The sequence below is a fragment of the Mesoplodon mirus genome (assembly GCF_964341445.2).
Source record: "Mesoplodon mirus genome assembly, chromosome: 15".
NCBI classification, from domain to species: Eukaryota; Metazoa; Chordata; class Mammalia; order Artiodactyla; family Ziphiidae; genus Mesoplodon; species Mesoplodon mirus.
In genome coordinates, this window is record NC_138991.1 from 42,297,031 (window position 1) to 42,318,677 (window position 21,647).

General features: G+C 48.7%; 3 protein-coding genes across 5 annotated transcripts in view; 2 read left to right on the forward strand and 1 right to left on the reverse strand.

The window, feature by feature from the left end:
• Nucleotides 1–21,647, forward strand: part of SEPTIN14 (septin 14) — a gene marked incomplete at both ends in the record, with an annotated part of 568,759 nt that overhangs the window by 212,031 nt on the left and 335,081 nt on the right. The window lies entirely within an intron of this gene.
• Nucleotides 218–14,908, forward strand: GUSB (glucuronidase beta). Of its 2 annotated transcripts, XM_082645126.1 has the most exons (12): nt 218–465; nt 1,921–2,106; nt 2,403–2,584; nt 2,744–2,886; nt 3,307–3,494; nt 4,201–4,353; nt 4,591–4,769; nt 4,852–4,998; nt 7,182–7,266; nt 9,274–9,450; nt 12,561–12,696; nt 14,527–14,908. In XM_082645126.1, exons 1-12 carry the CDS (start codon nt 253–255, stop codon nt 14,694–14,696), a joined length of 1,959 nt encoding a protein of 652 aa, XP_082501252.1. In that variant the 5' UTR covers nt 218–252; the 3' UTR covers nt 14,697–14,908. The 2 variants fall into 2 exon arrangements, with proteins under 2 accessions (XP_082501252.1, XP_082501253.1); XM_082645127.1 differs by lacking the exons at nt 218–465; nt 2,403–2,584; nt 2,744–2,886 and having other exon boundaries at nt 1,927–2,106.
• VKORC1L1 (vitamin K epoxide reductase complex subunit 1 like 1) overlaps nt 19,144–21,647 on the reverse strand; it is a 58,468-nt gene continuing 55,964 nt past the window's right edge. For both annotated transcript variants that reach the window (XM_082645150.1, XM_082645149.1), the window contains one exon: nt 19,144–20,671. In XM_082645150.1, coding sequence (XP_082501276.1) covers nt 20,482–20,671 — 190 coding nt within the window. In that variant the 3' untranslated portion in view covers nt 19,144–20,481. The remainder of the gene's footprint in view (nt 20,672–21,647) is intronic.

Genomic DNA, 21,647 nt, shown 5'->3' on the forward strand with positions numbered 1-21,647 from the left:
CCGCCCTTCGGGGCCCGGGGTGGATCTCGGTCTCCCCGCGGGCCCTCCCCCGCCGCCGCCCTCCGTCAGGAAGGTGGGCCTAGAACGGCCTTCTGGGCACGGGCCTCGCGGGCTGAGCCCTAGCCGCGCAATCGCCTTCAACGAAGATGGCGCGGGGGCGGGACACGTGACTTCAGGCTCCACCCCGGCCCCGCCTCCCGCGCTCACGGCACCGGGCGCGGGGCTGCTGGCAGCCAGGGGCCCGCGGGAACCATGCTCCGGGGGCTGGCGGGCGCCTGGGCCGTGCTCGGCGCGCTGCTCTGGGGCTGCGGGCTGGCGCTGCTGCAGGGCGGGATGCTCTACCCCCGGGAGAGCCGGTCGCGGGAACGCAAGGAGCTGGACGGCCTCTGGAGGTTCCGCGCCGACTTCTCCCAGAACCGGCGCCAGGGCTTCGAGCAGCAGTGGTACCGGACGCCGCTGCGGGAGGTGCGGGCTCTGGGGATGGGGACCAGGGCAGGGAAGCTTCTGGAAGCCGGGTCGGAGGTGTGGGGAGCCTTCCCCTGAGCCCTCGGAACTGCCAGCCAGGAGGAGGTTAAAGATGGACGGGCCTGTGGGGCGTGGGGTCGACCCACCCGGAGAGTGACCGGGAACGAGGAAATGGGTGGGCCCGATGTCGGTGGGGGAGGCGGAGCCGGAACAGTGTCCCGGCACCGACCTGGGGGCGGGTGGCCGCGCAGTGGCAGGAGGGGAGGCTTTGGACGTCTTGGGGCCAGCTCTGCCCTGGCAGGAAGGACCTTGGGTTCCAAGGTTCAGGTAGAGGACGGGGCTTGGCATCCAGCCGAGGACCCCCCTCTAGGTCTCCCCTCTGACTTGGATCGGGTGGGCTGAGAACTGGAGTAGGGGCAGGCCTGTGTGCCCATCCGACACTCACCTCACTTAGATCCTCTTTTTTCAGTCTTTGCCGCCCAGCCCTTTACAGCGGAGGAAGAAAGGAGCGGGCCGGGGCTGGTGCCAGGCCCTTCTTGCCCCACTCAGAGTTTCCTCACCAAAGCGGCCCGTGCGCCCCGGCCAGCCTTCCTCCCTCCCTGGGGCAGTCAGTTGATCATCTTCCTCTTAGTCAGGGTGTGGTTTGTCTCTGCAGATCTTTCTTGCCCTAGCCTGGTTGTGGCCATAGGCTCACCCCATTCCATGGAGACCCTGGTGCCTGCTGCCCGCTACCCTGAGAAAGAACTTATGGCCTCACCAGGCCTTGGACACAAAGCATCCTAGCAGTTGGTCTCTCATCAGCAAGTTATCCATCCATTCATCCAATATTTGTTGAGTCCTTACTATGTGGCAGGGCTTGTGCCAGAAGCTGGGCAAACAGCTGTGAGGGACAGGAAATCCCTGCTTCCTTGGAGGTCACATGTGTCTTCAGGAAGCTCTTCCCCAGGCTGCTTCCAGACTCACTGAGCTCTCTGCCCCACTCCTGCCTTGCCTTCTCCCTGAGGTGTTCAAGGGTGCGGAGGTTCAGGGGATTCCCTGCGGGGTTCAGATTCACCTTGTTCTGCCGGGACATCCAGAGGTCGTATCTCAGGGGCCCTGGCCCCCAGAGGCCTTCCCTGGCCCCTAAGATAGTCCCCTGCCACGCTCCACGCTCTCTTCGTAGAGCTGCTCACCTGGCAGCAGAGGCCTTGTTCACTCTTTCATTCCCAGCGCCTAAAACAGCATGTAGGTGTTTACTGTGCACCACTGAGTGCGTGACTGGGTCGGCTTCGTGGAGCCGCAAAAATTAAATGAGTCCGTAAAAGACATTGGTCAGTTGCTGGTGGGGTGGCCTGGAATCCGGGAGGGTCTGGGAGAAGTCATCTCGTCCAGCTTCTTCCTGTAAGTGGGGTTGCTGGGGAGGGCCCCTTAGCTTCCCAGGTGATCTGGACCTGATTCCAGTCCTTGTCTCCTTAGTCGGGCCCCAGCCTGGACATGCCAGTTCCCTCCAGCTTCAACGACGTGGGCCAGGATGGGCGGCTGCGGAGCTTTGTTGGCTGGGTGTGGTATGAACGGGAGACCACCTTGCCCCAGCGATGGACCGAAGACCTGGGCACAAGAGTGGTGCTGAGGATCGGCAGCGCCCACTACTACGCCATCGTGGTCAGTGCAGCGAGCGGCAGGCGAAGCGAGTAGGGTGCCTGGCTCCCAGCCGTCCCCTGGCAGCCTGCCTCCTGCAGTGCCCGCGGGGTGGGGGCACACTCATGCCCCGCACTGGGGTTTGTGCCCTGGGGTGGGGGGAGGGTGGCCTCATCTATTCCCCCAGAGCTCCCTCCCTCCACCTCTGAGGCGGGTGGCAGCTGGCAGCCCGTCCCGCCCGCTCCCCCCATACTGCACTTCTATGTGAGGGGGCGCCTGAGATGGCAGGGCCCCCTCCTCATATATCCCTGTGTCTGCAGTGGGTGAATGGGGTCCATGTGGCAGAGCACGAGGGGGGCCATCTCCCCTTCGAGGCTGACATCAGCAAGCTGGTCCAGAGTGGGCCCCTGTCCTCCTGCCGCATTACCATCGCCATCAACAACACGCTCTCCCCCAACACCCTGCCGCCAGGGACCATCCTCTACAAGACGGACACCTCCAAGTGAGCAGCACCTTGCCCCGCTCCCTGCTCTGCCCGGTGGTCTTCCCATCAGGGGCCGGGTGGCCTTAACAGAGGTGAGGCCCTGGCTCCGGGAGGCCAGGGAGACGTGTGAGCTGAGGTCGAAGGACCCAGGGCAAGGCCACTGTCCTCTCATCCTAGGTACCCCAAGGGTTACTTTGTCCAGAACACAAACTTTGACTTCTTCAATTACGCGGGACTGCATCGGACTGTGCTACTCTACACCACGCCTACCGCCTACATCGATGACATCACTGTCACCACCGACGTGGACCAAGACACTGGTGAGGCTCCTGGCAGGGTCTGCCGTCAGCCAGGCCCCTAGCCGCTTTGTTCCCTGTTTGGAAAGATCCCCTAGGAGAAAGACTGTCCCATCCACCTCAGCAGCTGGAATCTAGCCTGTCCGAGCTGGCAGGGGCTGCGGAAATCACCCATCTGCTCTGACTTCACTTTGGGAGGAAGTGGGGCTTGCCTCAAATCATAGCTCGTGGTGAATAACAGCCCAGGATGCAGGAGAACCCCATGTCCCTTCCCCACTGTGCCGCCCTCACTTCATCTCCCCTCGCTGCAGATTAAGCTCAAGAAATAAATGGCTGTCAGCTAGGGGCTCCTCAGAAAGGTGGCCTCAGGGCACTCTCATCTGTGTGACCCCAGGTCAAATCCCTCTCTCTTCTCTCTTGTCTGATCTGTCTTGTTTCCTGCAGGGCTGGTGAATTACCAGATCGTCGTCCAGGGCAGTGAGCACTTCAAGCTGGAAGTGTGTCTTCTGGATGAGGAAGGCAAGGTCGTGGCCAAGGGGACAGGAGGCCGGGGCCAGCTGCAGGTGCCCAGTGCCCACCTCTGGTGGCCATACCTGATGCACGAGCACCCTGCCTACCTGTACTCGTTGGAGGTAATGGTGGTGAGGACTGGGCTGTGGGAGGCCTTTTCCCCCCATCCAGCAGCTCTGGCTTCAGCAGGCATGGTCCTCTGATCTTCCTAGTCAGTTGGATTGAAGAGTCCCCAGCCTGCTTTTTTCCAGCCCTTGGTGGGGAGGCCCAGTTTGAAGAGCAGGCCCCAGGGGCAGGGTGGGCAAAAGTTCCTTCTTTTCTTTTTAAATTTTTTATTTTTTAACATCTTTATTAGAGTATAATTGCTTTACAATGGTGTGTCAGTTTCTGCTTTATAACAAAGTGAATCAGTTGTACATATACATATGTTCCCATATCTCTTCCCTCTTGTGTCTCCCTCCCTCCCTCCCACCCTCCTTATCCAACCCCTCTAGGTGGTCACAAAGCACCAAGCTGATCTCCCTGTGCTATGCGGCTGCTTCCCACTAGCTATCTATTTTACGTTTGGTAGTGTATATATGTCCATGCCACTCTCTCACTTTGTCACAGCTTACCCTTCCCCCTCCCCGTATCCTCAAGTCCATTCTCTAGTAGGTCTGCATAAAAGTTCCTTCTTGTTCATGGCGATGCCTGTACTTCCTGCATCTCTCTACCTGCCGTTCCAGAGGTGGGCTGCCGTGGTTTGCAAGGGGCCATCCTGCCGAAGTGCGGGGTGCATTGTGTTCAGGCCGTCCAGAATGCCTCATGCCCAGTGCTTGGCTTTTGCAGGTGAAGCTGACAGCACAGACAGCTGCTGGCTTTGTATCTGACTTCTACACCCTCCCCGTGGGGATCCGCACTGTGGCTGTCACAGAGAGCCAGTTCCTCATCAACGGGAAGCCTTTCTATTTCCACGGGGTGAACAAGCATGAGGATGCAGACGTGAGTTGGGGCTCCTGAGTCCCTGTGGAGGGCCATTTCTCGCCATCCCTTCCTCCATGTCCCTTGAAGTGGTTGAGGGCAGCTCAGAGCAAACCACTCAAAACCACTGCCCTATGGGGCCTGTGCTTGGCCTGGATAGCGGGCTAACAGGGTGACTCTTGAGGGGCCCAGCTCTAGAAGGAAGGGCATCTTCAACGGGGACGGGGCAGGGGCTCACTCTGCTGTGCTGTTCCCTAGATCCGAGGGAAGGGCTTTGACTGGCCGCTGCTGGTGAAGGACTTCAACCTGCTTCTCTGGCTGGGCGCCAATGCCTTCCGCACCAGCCACTACCCCTACGCAGAGGAGGTGATGCAGCTCTGCGACCGCTATGGGATCGTGGTCATCGACGAGAGTCCCGGCGTGGGCATCGTGCTGGCGTGAGTGCCCGCCGCCCGCGCGGCCCAGCTCGCCCAGCTTGGCGCCCTGTGACCCGCTCCCTTTCCTCCCCCGGCCCCGCAGCCAGAGCTACAGCAACGTGTCTCTGCAGCACCACCTGGAGGTGATGGAGGAGATGGTCCGCAGGGACAAGAATCACCCGGCTGTTGTGATGTGGTCTGTGGCCAACGAGCCCGCTTCCTTCCTGAAACCGGCTGGTTACTACTTTAAGTGAGTGCCCCTGCCTTCCCTAGGTCAGGGGTGAGACCTCAGCCCGCTGACCCAGCCCAGCCTCAGCTGGCAGCTGCGGGAGAGCTGCAGTGGGCCCTGGGGTGGGTGTGGGCTGTGAGAGGGTCAGCACCTGCTCCCAGCCCAGGTGCATCCATACCTGGTCAGTTCAGGGGACCAAGTACCCACCCACCCAGATCATGATTTCAACCCAGTGTCTCCTTGACACACCTAAAAGGAAATCCAGAGTTAACCTAACCTACTTACACACATAACTTCAAATTAAGAAAGAAAAAATAATAGTGACGTGGCCTAACCATAGTATAAGGGAGAGTCATTTGTAAAATAATCTGTGAGTGCATGGGCCTGACTCCCCAGAAGATCCAGTGAAGGGGTCAGGACCTTGCATCTAGATGTGGCATCTCCCTGAAAGTACAGCTACAAAAGCTGATGACGGGGGCTGGGAAGCATAGCTGGTGACTCTGATACCGTGAGCAGCGTTTTCTTCAGTGCTGCCCTTTTCTAAAACACTGAGCCACCCCAGGTAAAGTTGCAACCAAAACCAAGTATAGTCTTCCCTCGATTTTTATGGTATCTCCGTTCTTGAGAAATTTAGTGTGTGTTAAAACTGCACAAAACCACTTCGTGATGCTTCGGGTTCATCTGTAAAGGGGAATTAAGCTTTATAAAGCCGGCTTACCTAAGCATGTAATTATAAACAGGTTTGAAATGACGTGCATGTTCTAACCATTCTAAGTTACATTGTTGGACGGGACCAGGCCATCTAAAGTTCATGGTCCGTTCACTGAATGCCAGTAGCTCCCCCCACCCCCCAGGCATTGCTGTGGACAGAAATCTCACTTAGGGGTCATCTCCCCGCCCTGGGCTGGCTCCCCTCGGGGTGTTCCTTGGTTCCTTCTCTTTCTTAATGATCATGCAGTTGTAGTGTAGCCTGGAGAGGGGAATTATTTCACTTCCAGTAGAGGCAGCAGAGGCCATGGAAATACTCCCTGAGGGAGACACTGCCTTCATCCCAGTGTCCCGGATGGAGGCTCTGAGGAGTGGACCCACCCGGGTGAAGCTGAGCTCTGGACACACAGCCCCAGAGCACGTGGCACAGGGATGTTGAGCCAGGCTGGTGGACGGAATTTTTTCTGTGAGCGTGAAAGGATGATAAGCTTCTAGGAACAGGTGCCTGAGGTTTCCTGTGAACCTTTTTGGGAGGTGCGGAGAAGGAGAGGCTTGATTTGGGAGCAGTGGGGATGGGGCAGGATGTAAGTAGGGCTGCCTGGGCTGGAGGCGCTCGGCTGGGCTTTGAAGCTCCCCAGGTGACAGACAGGCTGTTTCGGACAGTGGCTTAGGGACTTGCGGGGCACTGTTCTGGCCTGTGGAAACTACAGCCTTCGAGTGAGAAGAGTTATAATGGGGGGGGGTGTCAAGGAAAAGAAAACCAGCTGTGAGGCAATAGAAGAGGGAAATAGGCTTAAACAGTGAGTGAGGGTGACCTGCACTGGGGAGGCCGAGCCCTGACCACAGACCGGCCCCTCTGTTGGGAAGCGTCCTCTCGCCACCCCCCCTTGGTTAGCAGGACTCAGCATAAATGCCGTGTCTTCAGAGGGGCTGTGCTGACTGTCTGGTCTCGGGGATGTGCCGCCTTACGGTCTCTTAGAACCCTGTGCTTCCCCTTCATCATTCCCGCCAGCGCTTGTAATTTGTTACATTTGCCTGTGTGGCTTCGCTCCATGGAGCTTCACAGCTGTTTAAGTCTCTAGTGAGTGCCCAGCGCACAGCCTGCCTCCCAGCCCCCGACTTACGTGCTAAGTTAATATCCATCCTAATCCACACCCCGTCCTACTTTCAAGAGCTTCATCAGAGATGCAGAGCCCAGCTTTTGGCAGTGCCCAGCCCATGGACCTCTGCTCTGTGCCTCCCACCCCTGGAGGATGGCCTCTCCTCTGGGAGGGGTGGGGGACTAGGACCTGGGGAGGGAGGAAGGAGGACAGAATGATGTCAGGGAACATGATGCCTAGAAGAACATGTTTGCTTACCTGAAATACACTGGAAGGCAGGGAGGAGAGCGGTGTCTTGGGGGTCTTTTCGGCTGGGAAGATGAGAAGGAGAGGCTGCGGGTGAGATTCCTCCCTGGACTGACTGACGGTGCCGTGTCTTCTGCCCTCCGTGGACAGGACGCTGATTGCCCACACCAAAGCCTTGGACCCCTCCCGGCCCGTGACCTTTGTGACCAACTCCAACTATGAAGCAGACCTGGGGGTGAGCCTGGGGATCTTCATGCCACGTCTCCCCTCTGCCTGTCCTCTCATCCTGCCTGGATGCTTGCTGACATTAGCCGCTGGGAGGGACCACAAGCAGCCAGTCCAACCATTTCCATAGATGGTCTTTAGGTTAAAGAGGACTGCCCGTTGATTTGCCAGGCAGGGTGGCTTCTTCAGTCTAAGGAGGCTGGGCATAGGGAGGTCGAATTCATTCTCAGTTCAGACTCATCAGTTTTTATGCACCTCAATTTAATTTTATGCCCCTCAGTTTAATATGCTCAGAAAAGGTTTAAGGGAGCCTAAAGTCGTCATTGTCCCGTGTCTCTCAAACCTGGCTGATCGTCAGAACCACTAAGGGAAGCTTTTTGAAAGTGTAGATATCTGGATTCTGAGATTCTGATTTAGTAAAGTCCAGGGTGGGAATCTGAGTTTTTAAAAAACTCCTCAGTGATTCCAGTCATCAACCCAGCTTTGGGAACTGGACTGGACTAGACTAGATCCAGACCCTGGGATTGAGAATCAAAGGAACAGGCTCACACAGCCGGCCAGACCCCACGGCCACCCTCACGGTCCCTGGGCGCAGCAGCCCCTTGGAAACCGTGTTGAGTCGCACGGAAACTGTAAAACATGGGAGCAAAAAGATGCTCCTCCACTAGAGAACTGAGGCCAGTACTTAAAAGTGCTCCAGAGAGAGAAATCATGTAAAGGAGAAAGAATGGATGGGAAAACGCTATGCACAAGTATAAATTGTGAGCACTGTCATTTGACATGGATGGGACAGTTTGTAGCCCTGGTGTTCCTGTGCCATCCCTCGACAACACCCCCTTGAAGGAGTGTGAAGACTGTGGTCAAATACCAGTGTGACACAGGCACACCTGGACTTTCTCAGAGCCCAAGTGGTGTCCCTTCCCATTCTAGTGGGCAGGGGAGCCTGTGCCTGTCCCCCCAGAAGGTTGCCAGGCTCACCTGGTGGGGTGTGTGAGCCATGGTCATGGTCATGTGCCCACCCAGAGGCACCACTTTCCACCTGCATCTTTCCGCCATCAGTTCGGAAAGGTGCCGAGGTCACTTGGGAAAGACGGACCACGACAGTCACAGTGCAGACTTTGGAGGTGAGTGTGGGTTCAAGTGAGCTTTGCTGCCCACTGAGCACCACCCTGTTCAGGTTCGAGGCAGTGCCACCCCATCATCCGGGCTACCCTCCTAGGAGGGAATTTTCCAGCCACTTTATGGCCCACAGTTACTAGCTCAGGAAGGTGAATCAAGAGCCTTTGTGAGGAGAAAAACTGCCTTTGTCCCTTAGTTGGGAACACTTCTCCAGGGCCAGGGGGACAGCCAGTGACAGGAGCACAACCTAAAGAGGAAAACAGTCGGGTTGGGATGGGCGCTGGGCTCCCACTGGGGCCAGCGCGCTGGGCACCCTCCCCTGAGCCCAGCTGCAGCCAGGTCAGGGGCACCAGCCCAGAGTTAGAGACTTGTTCCATTCAGGTCTCTTCTAACTCCACGTCCTATACGTGTGAGCATCCAACTCATTTCTTTTTTTAAATTAATTTTATTTTTGGCTGTGTTGGGTCTTCGTTGCTGCACGCGGGCTTTCTCTAGTTGTGGCAAGCGGGGGCTACTCTTCGTTGTGGTGCGCGGGCTTCTCATCACAGTGGCTTCTCGTTGCGGAGCATGGGCTCTAGGCGCGTGGGCTTCAGTGGTTGTGGCACGTGGGCTCAGTAGTTGTGGCTTGTGGGCTCTAGAGCGCAGGCTCAGTAGTTGCGGCACATGGGCTTAGTTGCTCCACAGCACGTGGGATCTTCCTGGACCAGGGCTCAAACCAGTGTCCCCTGCATTCGCAGGCGGATTCTTAGCCACTGCGCCACCAGGGAAGTCCCCTAACTCATTTCTGTGTCCCCTTCTTACCTCCTGTGCCAGAAGTGCCGCCCCCCCTGCCCAAGTGTAAGTGCGAACACTATCCTACACTCTTCTGGTTCTTGAACACATTTTAACACTCTTCCAGGTGCCATACGTGGACGTCATCTGTGTGAACAGTTACTACTCCTGGTATCATGACTACGGGCACATGGAAGTGATTCAGCTGCAGCTGGCAACCCAGTTTGAGAGCTGGTATAAGACCTACCAGAAGCCAATTATTCAGAGTGAATACGGAGCAGAAACCATCACAGGGTTTCACGAGGTAAGTAGTGTAGACTATTCGAGTTATTTCTTCACTCTCTTGGACAGTGATGTCATTCACTGCCCCAGGCTAGGAAGGTGCCTCCTTCCCGGTCCCTCACTTGTCCTGATGACCTCCTATAGCTCACCAGGCTCACCTTAACCTACCCCTCCACACGGCTGCCTTGGACTCAGCCTCTGCCTCACTTGAGTGGTCCTCAGACAGCCTCCCACTAGCTGCCCAAATGGTCTTTGGAACAAATCCAAACCTTGGGAGTCCCGTCACTGGCTTCTCCTGGCCCACAGGACGCAGCCCTAATCTGTGGTCAGGGCTGTCAACATCCTTTGCCCTGTGCCATCTCCCAGGTCTTCATCCTCCTCTGCCTTCAGTCCTGGACCCTGGCCTGTTTTCACTGTGCTCACTGGCTTCTGCTCTGGCTTGGCCTGTTCCTTCTACCTAGAATGCCCTTCTTAGCACCATAATCATCAACTAATGGATTCTGTCTTTTTTTTTTTTTTAAGGGATTATTTATTTATTTATTTGTGTATGTATGTATTTATTTATTTATTTTTGGCTGCATTGGGTCTTCATTGCTGCGCGCAGGCTTTCTCTAGTTGCATCGAGTGGGGGGCTACTCTTCGTTGTGGTGCACATGCTTCTCATTGCGATGGCTTCTCTTGTTGTGGGGCATGGGCTCAAGGCATGCAGGCTCAGTAGTTGTGGCGTGTGGGCTCAGTAGTTGTGGCTCGCAGGCTTTAGAGCACAGGCTCAGTAGTTGTGGTGCACGGGCTTAGTTGCTCCGCGGCATGTGGGATCTTCCCGGACCAGGGCTCGAACCCGTGTCTCCTGCATTGGCAGGCGGATTCCTAACCACTGCACCACCAGGGAAGCCCAACTAATGGATTGTTACTCAGCATTGGAGCCTCAGCTTAGGTGGCCCCTCTTTGGTGGGGTTTACCCCACCTGCCCGGGCAGAGGAAACTCTTCCCCCTGCTCCGTCTCTGTCTCAGCATTTCTCACTGTGCACTGTCATGATCTCTTTGGCTCTCTCCTTGACCAGACCGAGGGCTCCAGGAGGGAGACTAAATCCTATTTATCATTGCTTCCCAAGCACTCAGCAGGGTCCGGCACACAGCAGGTGCTAAATGATACTTGTTAAGGGAATGAGTGAGATCTTGGAGCAAGATTTTGTTTTTTGGGGGAGTTTGTTTGTTTTTTGGCTGCGTTGCACGGCATGCAGGATCTTAGTTCCTCGACCAGGGATTGAACCCACACCCCCTGCATTGGAAGCGTGGAGTCTTAACCACTGGACCACCAGGGAAGTCTTTGGAGCAAGGTTTAATCACTAGCTTTTTCTCCTTGTTTTGTCCATTTCCTCACCAAAGACAGGCTGTTTTGTCTTGTGGGGGTTGTTTTCATGTGGATTCTTGAACCCCAGCCAGCCGACACTCACCTGTCACAACGGCTGGGGTTCCTTGTTGACACATTTCTTCATTTGCTGACCCTTAGTAGGTTGAACAGTAACCCAAATGGACTCTCTTATTCTGTTCACACCCTTAAATTCATCTTGCCTACACAGAGTGCCACTTGGACAGACTGCTAATGTAGGGGGAAGTATCTTATAAAGACAATGTATGTACATTTGTCCTCCCTCTTTGAAAAGGTGACCAACTCTGAATTTTTAACAAATTCTGAAAAGGACTTCCCTGCCGGTCCAGTGGTTAAGACTTCCTTTTCCAATGTAGGGGGTGTGGGTTCGATCCCTGGTCCAGAAGCTAAGATCCCACATGCCTCCCGGCCAAGAAACCAAAACATAAAACAGAAGCAATATTGTAACAAATTCAGTAAAGATTTTTTTTTTTAAAAAGGAAATTCTGAAAGAGTCTGGGTCAGCACTCTCTGATAGTGCCTTTGTGGTGGAAATATTCTAGACCTGCACCGTCCAGAACGGGAGCCACTGCCACGTGTGACTTCTGAGGACTTGGAACGTGACTAGCGTGACTAATGTAGTTTAATGTAGTTTTAAATTTAAATAACCTCGTGTGGCTAGCGTTAGACAAGGCAGGGTCATTTCCATTAAAACACAGAAGGAACTTGACATCTTGCCCTGCCCTCAAATTCTGCTTTGGAACTGCAACAAAACAGGGCTCAGTGGTACAGTCGTATCTTCGGTGTATAGTAGCTTTCACTGTTGTCATTGTTCTGTTATTTTTTTATTTTTATTTTTTTTGGCTGTACCACGAGGCATACAGGATCTTAGTTCCCCGACCAGGGATAGAACCTGTGCCCCCTGCAGTGGTGCAGTGGAAGCACAGCGTCTTAACCACTGGACTGCCAGGGAAGTCCCTGTAATAGCATTTTTTTTTCCCTATAATAGAATTTTAATTTATTTATTTATGTATGTATTTTGGCTGTGCCAGGTCCTAGTTGCGGCACTTGGGATCCTCGCTGCGGCACACGGGATTTTTAGTTGTGGCATACGGGATCTAGTTCCCTGACCCTATCTTTCTAGTTTGTCACTTTGTCTCCAATGCCTGCCATATAAGCAGATACTAAATAATTATTTGTTGAATGGATGAATGGGCTAAACAGCAGCTACTTACCCAGGAGAGATACAGATTAATCTGAGGAGAGTTAAATCTGAGTCACACTAGTTGTCAAATTATGCACTGGTAGCTACTTCAAACTTGAGTTTTAAATTTATTATCCAGAGACATACTTTTACTCCTAGTGTAGTTCAGCTTTAAGACTGCACTGGGGAATAGAGATGTTAAAGATAAAGCAAATATTAAATTCTGTTTATGGGAATTCCCTCGTGGTCCAGTGGTTAGGACTTGGCACTTTCACTGCCGAGGGCCCCAGTTCAATCCCTGGTCAGGGAACTAAGATCCTGCGTGCCATGCAGTGTGGCCAAAAAAAAACCAGTCACTAATTAAGGTGTTTTTTTTTTTTTTACCCTGGGCTATGTTATACCCTGGCTGTGTCCCTACACCAGCATCAGCAAGTCCTGCAGTCACTATAGCCCACCATGAGGACAGATTATTTTGGTCATCACGTGGATCTTTATTTTTATCTAACATTTACAGTCCTGCTTGTTCTGCGTCCTAAATTCTCTTTGCCTTGACTTCCAGGATCCACCTCTGATGTTCAGTGAAGAGTACCAGAAAGGCCTGCTTGAGCAGTATCACGTGGTTCTGGATCAGAAACGAAAAGAATATGTGGTTGGAGAGCTCATCTGGAATTTTGCTGATTTTATGACTGACCAGTGTAAGTGGCAGTTCGGTGCATGGAATGTACCGCTTCTCCTTTTTTCAGGTTGGCATTTTAGTTCAGGACGTTTGGTTATAAGAACCCTGGAAACAAGAGGGGGGAAAGCTGATGTAATCAATGCAGGCTACATAGAGGATTCCCTAGGAAAAGTAAGTTGCTTTTAGCAAGCAGCCATCACTTGCTGGCTGCCTAAATCATTTTATGGTAAACAAGCAAATGGGAGAGGCTACCGTCTCAAGGCAGAGATGGCTAGTAGCTTACCTCTGTGTTTCACCACAGTATGAGGAAAAAGTGGACCTCGTACTGGATTTATTTGTGGGATATACTCATTATTCCAGAATAAGGTACAAAGCCCGAGAAACTTCAGATATTTCAGTCTGTTTTATATTATTCACTTATAAAAGGCAAGTTTGCCAAATACAGGTTAAGTGTCAAAAGGTTTTGAATGTAGGAGTGTTTAAAAGCCTTCAAAGTGAATACGATCTGTACTTTCTCAAGTGGGGACAATTAGGGCTACTTCACAAAAGTTCCAAATGAGTTTTCCATTTCTTTCTATCCCTCTAGGTAGCTAGCTTCTTGATATACCATAAACTTAGGATAGCAATCTGGGGGGGAAGGGAAGGATTTGGTAGTAGTGGGAATTACATTATATTACTTACGGGGAAAGACAGGTTTTTAGAAGGTTAAAGTTTTGTTTTGTTTTGATATATTTTTATTTATTTATTTGGTTGCACCGGGTCTCAGTTGTGGCAGGCAGGCTCCTTTGTTGCAGCTCGCTGGCTCCTTAGTTGTGGCATGCGAACTCTTAGTTGCAGCATGCATGTGGGATCTAGTTCCCTGACCCGGCATCACACCCGGGCCCCCTGCATTGGGAGCACGGAGTCTTAACCACTGTGCCACCAGGGAAGTCCCTAGAAGATTAAGGTTTAATTAAAAATCCGAATGGGAGAGGTGAAGAAAAAAAGAGAGAGTATGAGCCTCCACTCTGCTTGGCAAATGAGATTAACAGCTCCTGGAAATAAACTTGGATGGAAGCCTAGTTTTGTGACTAGGTGCACTGCTTTGCGTAGTGAGGAATTAGCTGTGTGACCGTGTACAAGGTACCTACCTTTTCACAAGCCTGTAAAGTGGGGCTAACGCCTACCACCTTGCAGGTTGACACAGGGATTCCATTTGACGAAGCGCTTGACACAGTGCCTGGCGTTTGCTTTTCGTGGAAGAAATTATCGTTGTCTTGAGCTTTTCAGTGGGAAAGACCTGCTTTCCATTTAACAGAAACGGTGGTTTCTCTAGGAGATGGAGGGGTTCGCTAGGAGTGTAGCTGCTCCTTTCCCAGCTCCAGCTCTGGCGGACCTGCCACCAGGGGTGGGGACCCAGCTGGAAGTCTGCCCAGCGGGACTTTTAAAATCTATGAGTAGCTCCCTCTTAGGCGCCTGGGACTAGTCAAGACTCTGGCTCCCACTAGCACAGTTGTCTCCTCTGAGAGGCGCAAGCCTTTCCAAGGGGAACTTTGTCTCAGCCCCACTCCAGTTACCAGGCAGGTGGGTACCCGTAATGTCTTAAACCTTATTTTGCAAGTAAAAGATAAATAATTTTGGATTATTTCCCTAACAGAAGAAAAATTAACACACCAGGGAGCTAAGTGTTTTTGGGGAGCAGTGGTATTTAAATCTTTAACCTGTTAAGGGGCCACTTCATCAGATACCACTTCAGACCAAGCATCTCTAAACCATGAGGACCTCTCTGTTTAGTGCCCAGCTTGGCTCCAGGCTGGTTGTGATTTGGCCCATCAGAAGTCATCTGAAATACCTTTTGCCTTGTTTTTAGCACCACAGAGGCCAATAGGGAATAGAAAAGGGATCTTCACTCGTCAGAGACAACCGAAAAGTGCAGCATTCCTGTTGCGAGAGAGATACTGGAAACTTGCCAATGAAACCAAGTACCACCGGTCAGCTGTGAAGTCACAGTGCGTGGGAAACAGCCCGTTTACTTTTTAAGCGAGAACTACCTCTCTGCTGACAAGGGCTCTGTCAGCCCCTCCTTCCCAAGTAGGGGGCGACTTCCACAGGACACAGAGCAAGCGCTTCCTGGACTGTGCATGGCAGACCGGGAAGTTTCTGGTCTGGATTTTGTGGTCATTTGCTAGAAGGGAACGTTAGAGGTGAAAATAAAGGCTTTTGTAGTATGAGAATAAAGAGTTGGCTTAAAAGTGACCATCCATAAATTCAATGATCGGTACTGCTGAAGCATCGGAAATTGTTTTTCTGCGTCAGGCTGTTTTCATGGCCTTTACCGAGTACAGAGTCTTGAGAAACCTCTACTTCAGCACTCGCCACAATCAGAGTCGCTGGTTACAGACTGTGTGCTGCCACAGGAACAGCCCTGCCGCTTGAGAGCCACCTGTGCTCAGATGCCACCTGTGCTGTAGGCCAGCCTTGACTTGAGTGGGTGACGGTAACAGACAAGTGCTAGTGACTCTACAGAGGAGCCGAAGTCCCAGCAAATTCACAGAAAGTAGTATCATGCTGGAATAATGCACAGGGTCGAGGTACCTGTTTCCAGAGTTAAGCTGACATGTAAGCATAAGAAAGGTAAGAGTCGAGGAATGTCAGAATTGGAAGGGAGCTGAGAGGTTACCAGTTCTTCTGGGACGTTCTTCCAACCTCAGCCATAGTTTTTTCTGGACTGAGAGGGATAGATGGGCGTAGGAGCCCACTGGGCCATCACAGCTGACTCCAGTGAATGTGATGAGGCCTCTTCAAACGGACTGGGCCTGCAGACAAGTAGGACAGGCTTTTGTACCTCTGGGTGACGCCACCTGCTCTGCTGCTGAGGATGCTCTTTCCTTATGTAATCTTTCCTCCTCCTCCTCTTCCACAGGCTCCATTAAGGCAAGTAAGGCACATTGTTTGTAAGAGTTCAGTGTTCATCTATCTTGGTTTAAAGCTGAAAGCTTTGGAAAAATACTGTCCAATCAAATAGAAGACCATGAAACAAAACAATTCTTAATACAGAGCTTGACCCACTTCACTTGCAGGGAATTTCACATCTCAGCACATGCCCTTTTGTACCCTTCCTTTCCAAGCTCCGTGAAAGAAACAGTACAGATCATTTAACCTCATTTTAATGGCCGTCTTTAGACCATTTTTAAGAAATGAGAGTATAGTCAGTTCAAATAATAAGTTAGGAATTCTAGTGGTTACATATTTCTTTCATTGCCACTAAAGTCCCTTGGAGTAATCAAGTTTTGTGTTCCAGTTTAATGTCAAGGAATAATATATAAAACTCTTTACTTGACAAACATTTAAAAAAAAAATTAAACATCACAAACACACTTAAATGTTTTACAAATTAGAGGTAAGGTCCATTTCTTAAGTCCTAAGGTTCTAATACAGGGCACATTTGTTCTATTCAATAAAATATGGCTAATTGTATTTCAAATGGAATCATCTTTCTTACAGATGTTAACTTTTTAGAAGATTATAACAGTGGAGTGTTCGAGATGAGCTAAAGTAAAGCAGTGGGAAAACAGCTGATTAATACATTCTATGTGCTTACAGAACTGTAAGCAGTAACATCTTTTTCATTAATTCTTGACAACCACATACATCATAAGTCAATAGGAATTCCAAGAACTAGAATCTCTGAGAATTCTGCTTGTGTCTTCTCTAAGTTACATATAATTTAAGAGAAGAATCAACTCAGTACACCTGTAGAAATACATTCTACAGTACACCTGTAGAAATACATTTCAGTACACCTAGAAATGAAGCTAAAGAAACAATTTCAAGAATAATTTATAAGACTGAATTAATTTCTGCTTTTTTGAAATGCAATACTGCAGTATAAGAATGAGGGCAGCACAACTTCCACAGGTAACTTCTACATTTATTTTATACCAAAAAGTTATGTGCAACAAATAAACATTCTTACATATTTACATTTGTTTTTACCAGTTAGCAAAACTGTGTCCTAAATCTCTGATAAAGAATATGTCTATCTATATTAAAGGGGAAATGTGCCCAGTGAACTCCATTTTAAATGAATGTTTACTCTGGAGCTTAAAGCACTAGTAATAAATATTTTTGATGGAACGTACTATACAGATCATACACCTAATACTTAGGCCATGCTTAATAGTTTTATAACAAAACATTTCACCTTTTCTGGGCTAATTTGTCGAAAAAAATGTTTAACCAAGTAGCCTGGACTCCTACCCCCGCCCCCTTTGATATATTGAAGGGTAGCTCTCACAAATTAGGAATCATAAGTGCTGCCTAAAATATCTGAATAGAAATGCTTCACCAGTGCTTGCCTGTTGGGGAGAAATACACGAGGACAAAGACAATATTAGGTATTCCTTCCCAAATAGGTTACCAAAAATGATAGTGGGTTTCTTGTTGGCATTTGTTCAATACTGATTTTTCAGGACAAGATCTGTCAGCATTCATTGGTGTCAAGCTTTACTGAAGACAACTTTGCACTTTTGCTGATAGTCTTAAAAATAAATGAAATACAAGAAAACTAAAGCCAACTAACAATTTTAATTTCACTGTAGTCTTGGTCCTGTATCCTACCTAGTAGGTCCAAGGATCTCTTGTACCAAATGATAGATCTTTGTCTCTTTGTAAGAAAATAGTCAATGCTTTCAACATCCTTAGAAGTAATGGATTTAAGGAGAGGCTCTATACATCAAGTAAAAGTAATTCCTGGCACACGGCTAGTTAAACCTGAGTTATTTCACCAGACGTTTACCCTCACTGATAGCAACTAGCTTCAATGAAAAATACCAAACCCTCCAAACCACCTAGATTCCCTAGAATTTATCATCTAACTACAACTTCTCTTATTTCTTCAAATGATAGGACTGTCAAATAGATAAGAGGCTTCGTTGTTACAAATCATTTCGAAAACCAAGAAGCAGAAATTCAATTTCTTCCCTAATCTGTTCTTCCACATTGGTGGCTAATAATGTTGCAGTGTTTAAATATTCTGTCTAAAATAGTCAAAATAGCCCTCAGATTTTTTTTTTTTTTTTTTTTTTTTTGCGGTACGCGGGCCTCTCACTGTTGTGGCCTCTCCCGTTGCGAAGCACAGGCTCCGGACGCGCAGGCCCAGCGGCCATGGCTCACAGGCCCAGCCGCTCCGCGGCATGTGGGATCTTCCCGGACCAGGGCACGAACCCGCGTCCCCTGCATCGGCAGGCAGACTCTCAACCACTGCGCCACCAGGGAAGCCCAGCCCTCAGATTTTATAACATGGGGTTTTCCCCCTCTTCTGGGGTGTAATTGAGGATGTAGAGGGAAACCTAAATTCTTCCCGGGCAAAAATACCAAATCACACGCATGGGGGAGGGGGGACGGGGGGGGACGGGGGCGGGTCCTTTGCTTACAGCAATACAGGCGTCACCACGCTGGTATTTCAGGCAGCACATGGTCATCACCCAGTGAAAAGAAGGATATTAATTCTGGGGTCGTAGGAATGTGGCAACAATTTTTCTACAACTGAAACAGTGGTTTCCCCAAGGCTTAGAAAAGCAAAAGAAAAACTCGAAGAGTCTGGCTGAACACTGACGTTCTCTCATGTAAGAGTTGAAGATGTTCACAAGAACGCAACATCAAGACAAGCTTTAACTCTACCCTGCTGATTGATACAAAATATGGTGAAAAACAATTTTAAATTGGGACACGAGGAACTTGTTTAGCACGACCAGAGTTAAATATACCACGAAGTCTTCACCGTGAAGCCAGTTCCACTCTAGCGGAGAAAAGAGAAGCAGTAAACTGCTGGGTAGACGGGAAGCACTGCTATAAGACGACCTCGTTGCACGGTTTTCCAGCATTAGCACTTGTTTCTCCATAAATATCAGACATCTAATCAATGCTTTCTAGAGTTCTTTAACTATAGAAACAAGAACAATACATAGATAAAACAGGCATTGAAATATTCACATTCTTGGGAGAACATAAGCCTTGATGAAATCTGAATTAAGCTATCTTTTACAAAACTGGTTTAAACTGGTTGAAAGTACATTACAACTCAGATTTTATACCTGCCTTGGGCCAGAAGAATACATTGCATCAATTACGACAGTTAGTTGGAAACTGCTGAACAGTTGCTGACTCTGCACGTTACAGTTTACAGAGCAGAGCCTGTCCCCTCCCTTCAAAAGAAGGCAAATAAAGCACTCAAAAGTTACCGGTCTCTTTTTAACATAATGATGAATGGAATTAGAAGCAAAAACATGGCTACTACTTCTCAATCTAAGGAATAAAATGATCATATAGAACCTTTCTATAGAATGCAAGTTTTCTACTTCATGCTAAGAAAGGAAGGAAGGACACTTCTGCCCAAGTTCAACACACAAAATATTTGGTTTGAGATTTAAGACAGAAGGCACTTTTTAACAATCTGATATAAGATGTTAACCATAGAAACATACTGTCACTATTTCATTTGGGTTTATTCAGATCACTTTCAAAAACTCTGCATTTGGGTAGTTATTAGAAAGAGTACTGTATTTCACCTTGAGATATTTCTACCTTTAGTACTCCTCTCTCAGTTAAGCAAACTGAGCAGCATGTCAGCCCTAAAGTTTACAAATCCAGTATCTGACTCTAAAAAATTAAACTAGACATCTGGTTAATTAGTGTAGAAAGAAACAGGGAAAACACTACAGAGCTACTCAAGAGCAATCCTACTCTGGAGCGACTGCGCTTATACTGATGATTTCAAAGTCAATACTGTTTGGTTGACTGGCACCAATGTTAAGGAAAATTATCTGCATGAAAATTCAACTGTTGTAAGAGATTTTACCTAAAAATGCCATATTAATATTTCCAGCTTTTCTCCAAAGAAATCTACCCATTTTCCCATCTTTAGTATCCTGAAGGCCTTGGACTTTGAAAGTCTGGTCACATGACTCATTCTGTAAGGTTATAATTGATCCAGTTTTATGACTAGGTACAAGCTTGACTTGAATGTCCAAATTTAGTTTCCTCCTTTCAGAGGAAGGAGATGAAAGGGAACCAATCACCCTATTATTTTTGCTGTCAATGCTAGACCCACAGCTCTCAGTGCTTTTCACAAGATGCTCTGTATGGACTTACTATTTTCACTATTTCTTCAGTCAACGTTGAGCTGACATTTCTTCATTGCTACACTTCAACTAAACTGTACAGTAAGTTCTGCAGGGATGGATCCAATATTTCTACCTTTATTTACAAATATCACATGAATGGATTCTAGTTGAATCTACATGTTTAAATCCATCAGCTAAAAACATTACATATTGTAAACATGGCAATATTTAATACAGTATCTATTCTAAAATATTTTCATGTCATGATCACATTTGTTATAGCTGAAATATAATTTATACACATTAGAGAATTACTAGCAATGGTTGCTCACTTTACAATTGAGGGAAGGAGGCTAGGGCTATATTTATTATTTCAGAAACATCTCCAAAGTAAAGTTAAAGCTTGTCTTTGATTGGCTCGGCGTATCCTCTTTTTTTTTTTTTTTTTTTTTTGTATCCATATTTAAAATGAAGATTGACACAGAAAATAGCTAGAGCTCCTTCTAATTTACAGGATTTTAAAAAATCAGTTTAAGATTCTTAGGGAAAGTGTCTGTTGTGAAGAATTAAAAAAAAAAAAAACAACAACAACAACCAAACTGCTGCAAAATAAACTTAATGGAAAAAGGGACTTCAGACTGTCAGTTAAGAGTTCGTCAGGTGGTTAGTCCTGCTTGGGCTGCAGTTGCCGTTTCCAGGCCTCATTCAAGTAAACTAGTCGTTTGTAGTTGATGATAAGAAGAATGAAGTTTAGCACGTATGTGATGACGCAGATTATGCAAAACTCCTTCAGCACAAAGTACAGGATGTAGGCCAGGTACAAAGACCCCACTACAGACATGATGGAGGATGTCATGAGGATTAAAGCTGCAACTGCACTTGCTGTCAGGCCTGCAAGAGAAAGAGACACTTGGCTCAATCAGACCTTGACACTGGAGAGAGAGTTTCTGAGTTAAAAGGTAACATTTTGTGATTTGCTGCAGTGTTGAAATACTGATCTTACAACAAAACATTCTGAAATTGGAGGACAAAAACTACAGGTCTATTTTGTTAAGATTATGCAGGTTGACTCTGCACATAGGATACCAGTTTTATAGCTGCAATATTTTTGACCTGTCAATATTCTAGATGAAATATTAACTTATTTCATAAACCAGCCTCAGTTAAGGCACACAAAGAAAATATGCAGTCTCTCAATCACATTATGCAATGAGCAGATTTGTAAAACTGACAGCCTTACCTCCTCTAATGAATAAAATAACATGAGGACCCCAACCTTCTCATCCAAGCAGGACACATTTGATGAGACCCTTCCCCTGGCCTTTTCGCTACAGGTAGAATCCCCACCTGTGGAAAGTAAAATTTGCTTTCCCATGTTTAGACAAAAAAAACCCAAAAAACATAATGAGAGATGATTACACCAACATGCTGCTGAAGAAAAAAAAAAAGATAAACATTTCAGAAAGGGCTCACCCTGGGGCATAACGGAAACCGCATTTGGCCAGTTGGCCACATGTAGGTCAAACCAGATCAAGAAAAAGGCAGTTATGTGTGCTAAGCTTGGTTCTCAAGACAAAGGCTTGCCTGAATTCTTGATGCTATCTGACATCTTCACATGTATTGTTTTGTAATTTCCTGTAGCCAACAGTATTGAGAACATGTGCATTTATTTTCAAGGACAGAGGAGACAGCAGAGCATATTAAACTACCTATACCCTCCTACCCGGCAAGTAATGGATAAGGATCACAGAAACAGGAAAAAATAAGAATAGGTGGTAGTGGTTTGAAGAGGTTAATTAAGAAGCTGAAATCCCCGCTGCAAGTAGAATGAGAAGTTGCCTGTGGGCTGCAGCTTGGCCATGGGGGC

Excerpts from the sequence above, each read along its gene's own strand:
- GUSB (XM_082645126.1), top strand. The coding sequence starts at position 253 with ATGCTCCGGGGGCTGGCGGGCGCCTGGGCCGTGCTCGGCGCGCTGCTC. Across the intron at positions 2,585-2,743 it reads TACAAGACGGACACCTCCAA|GTACCCCAAGGGTTACTTTG; the intron begins GTGAGCAGCACC and ends CTCTCATCCTAG. Across the intron at positions 2,887-3,306 it reads CGACGTGGACCAAGACACTG|GGCTGGTGAATTACCAGATC; the intron begins GTGAGGCTCCTG and ends TGTTTCCTGCAG.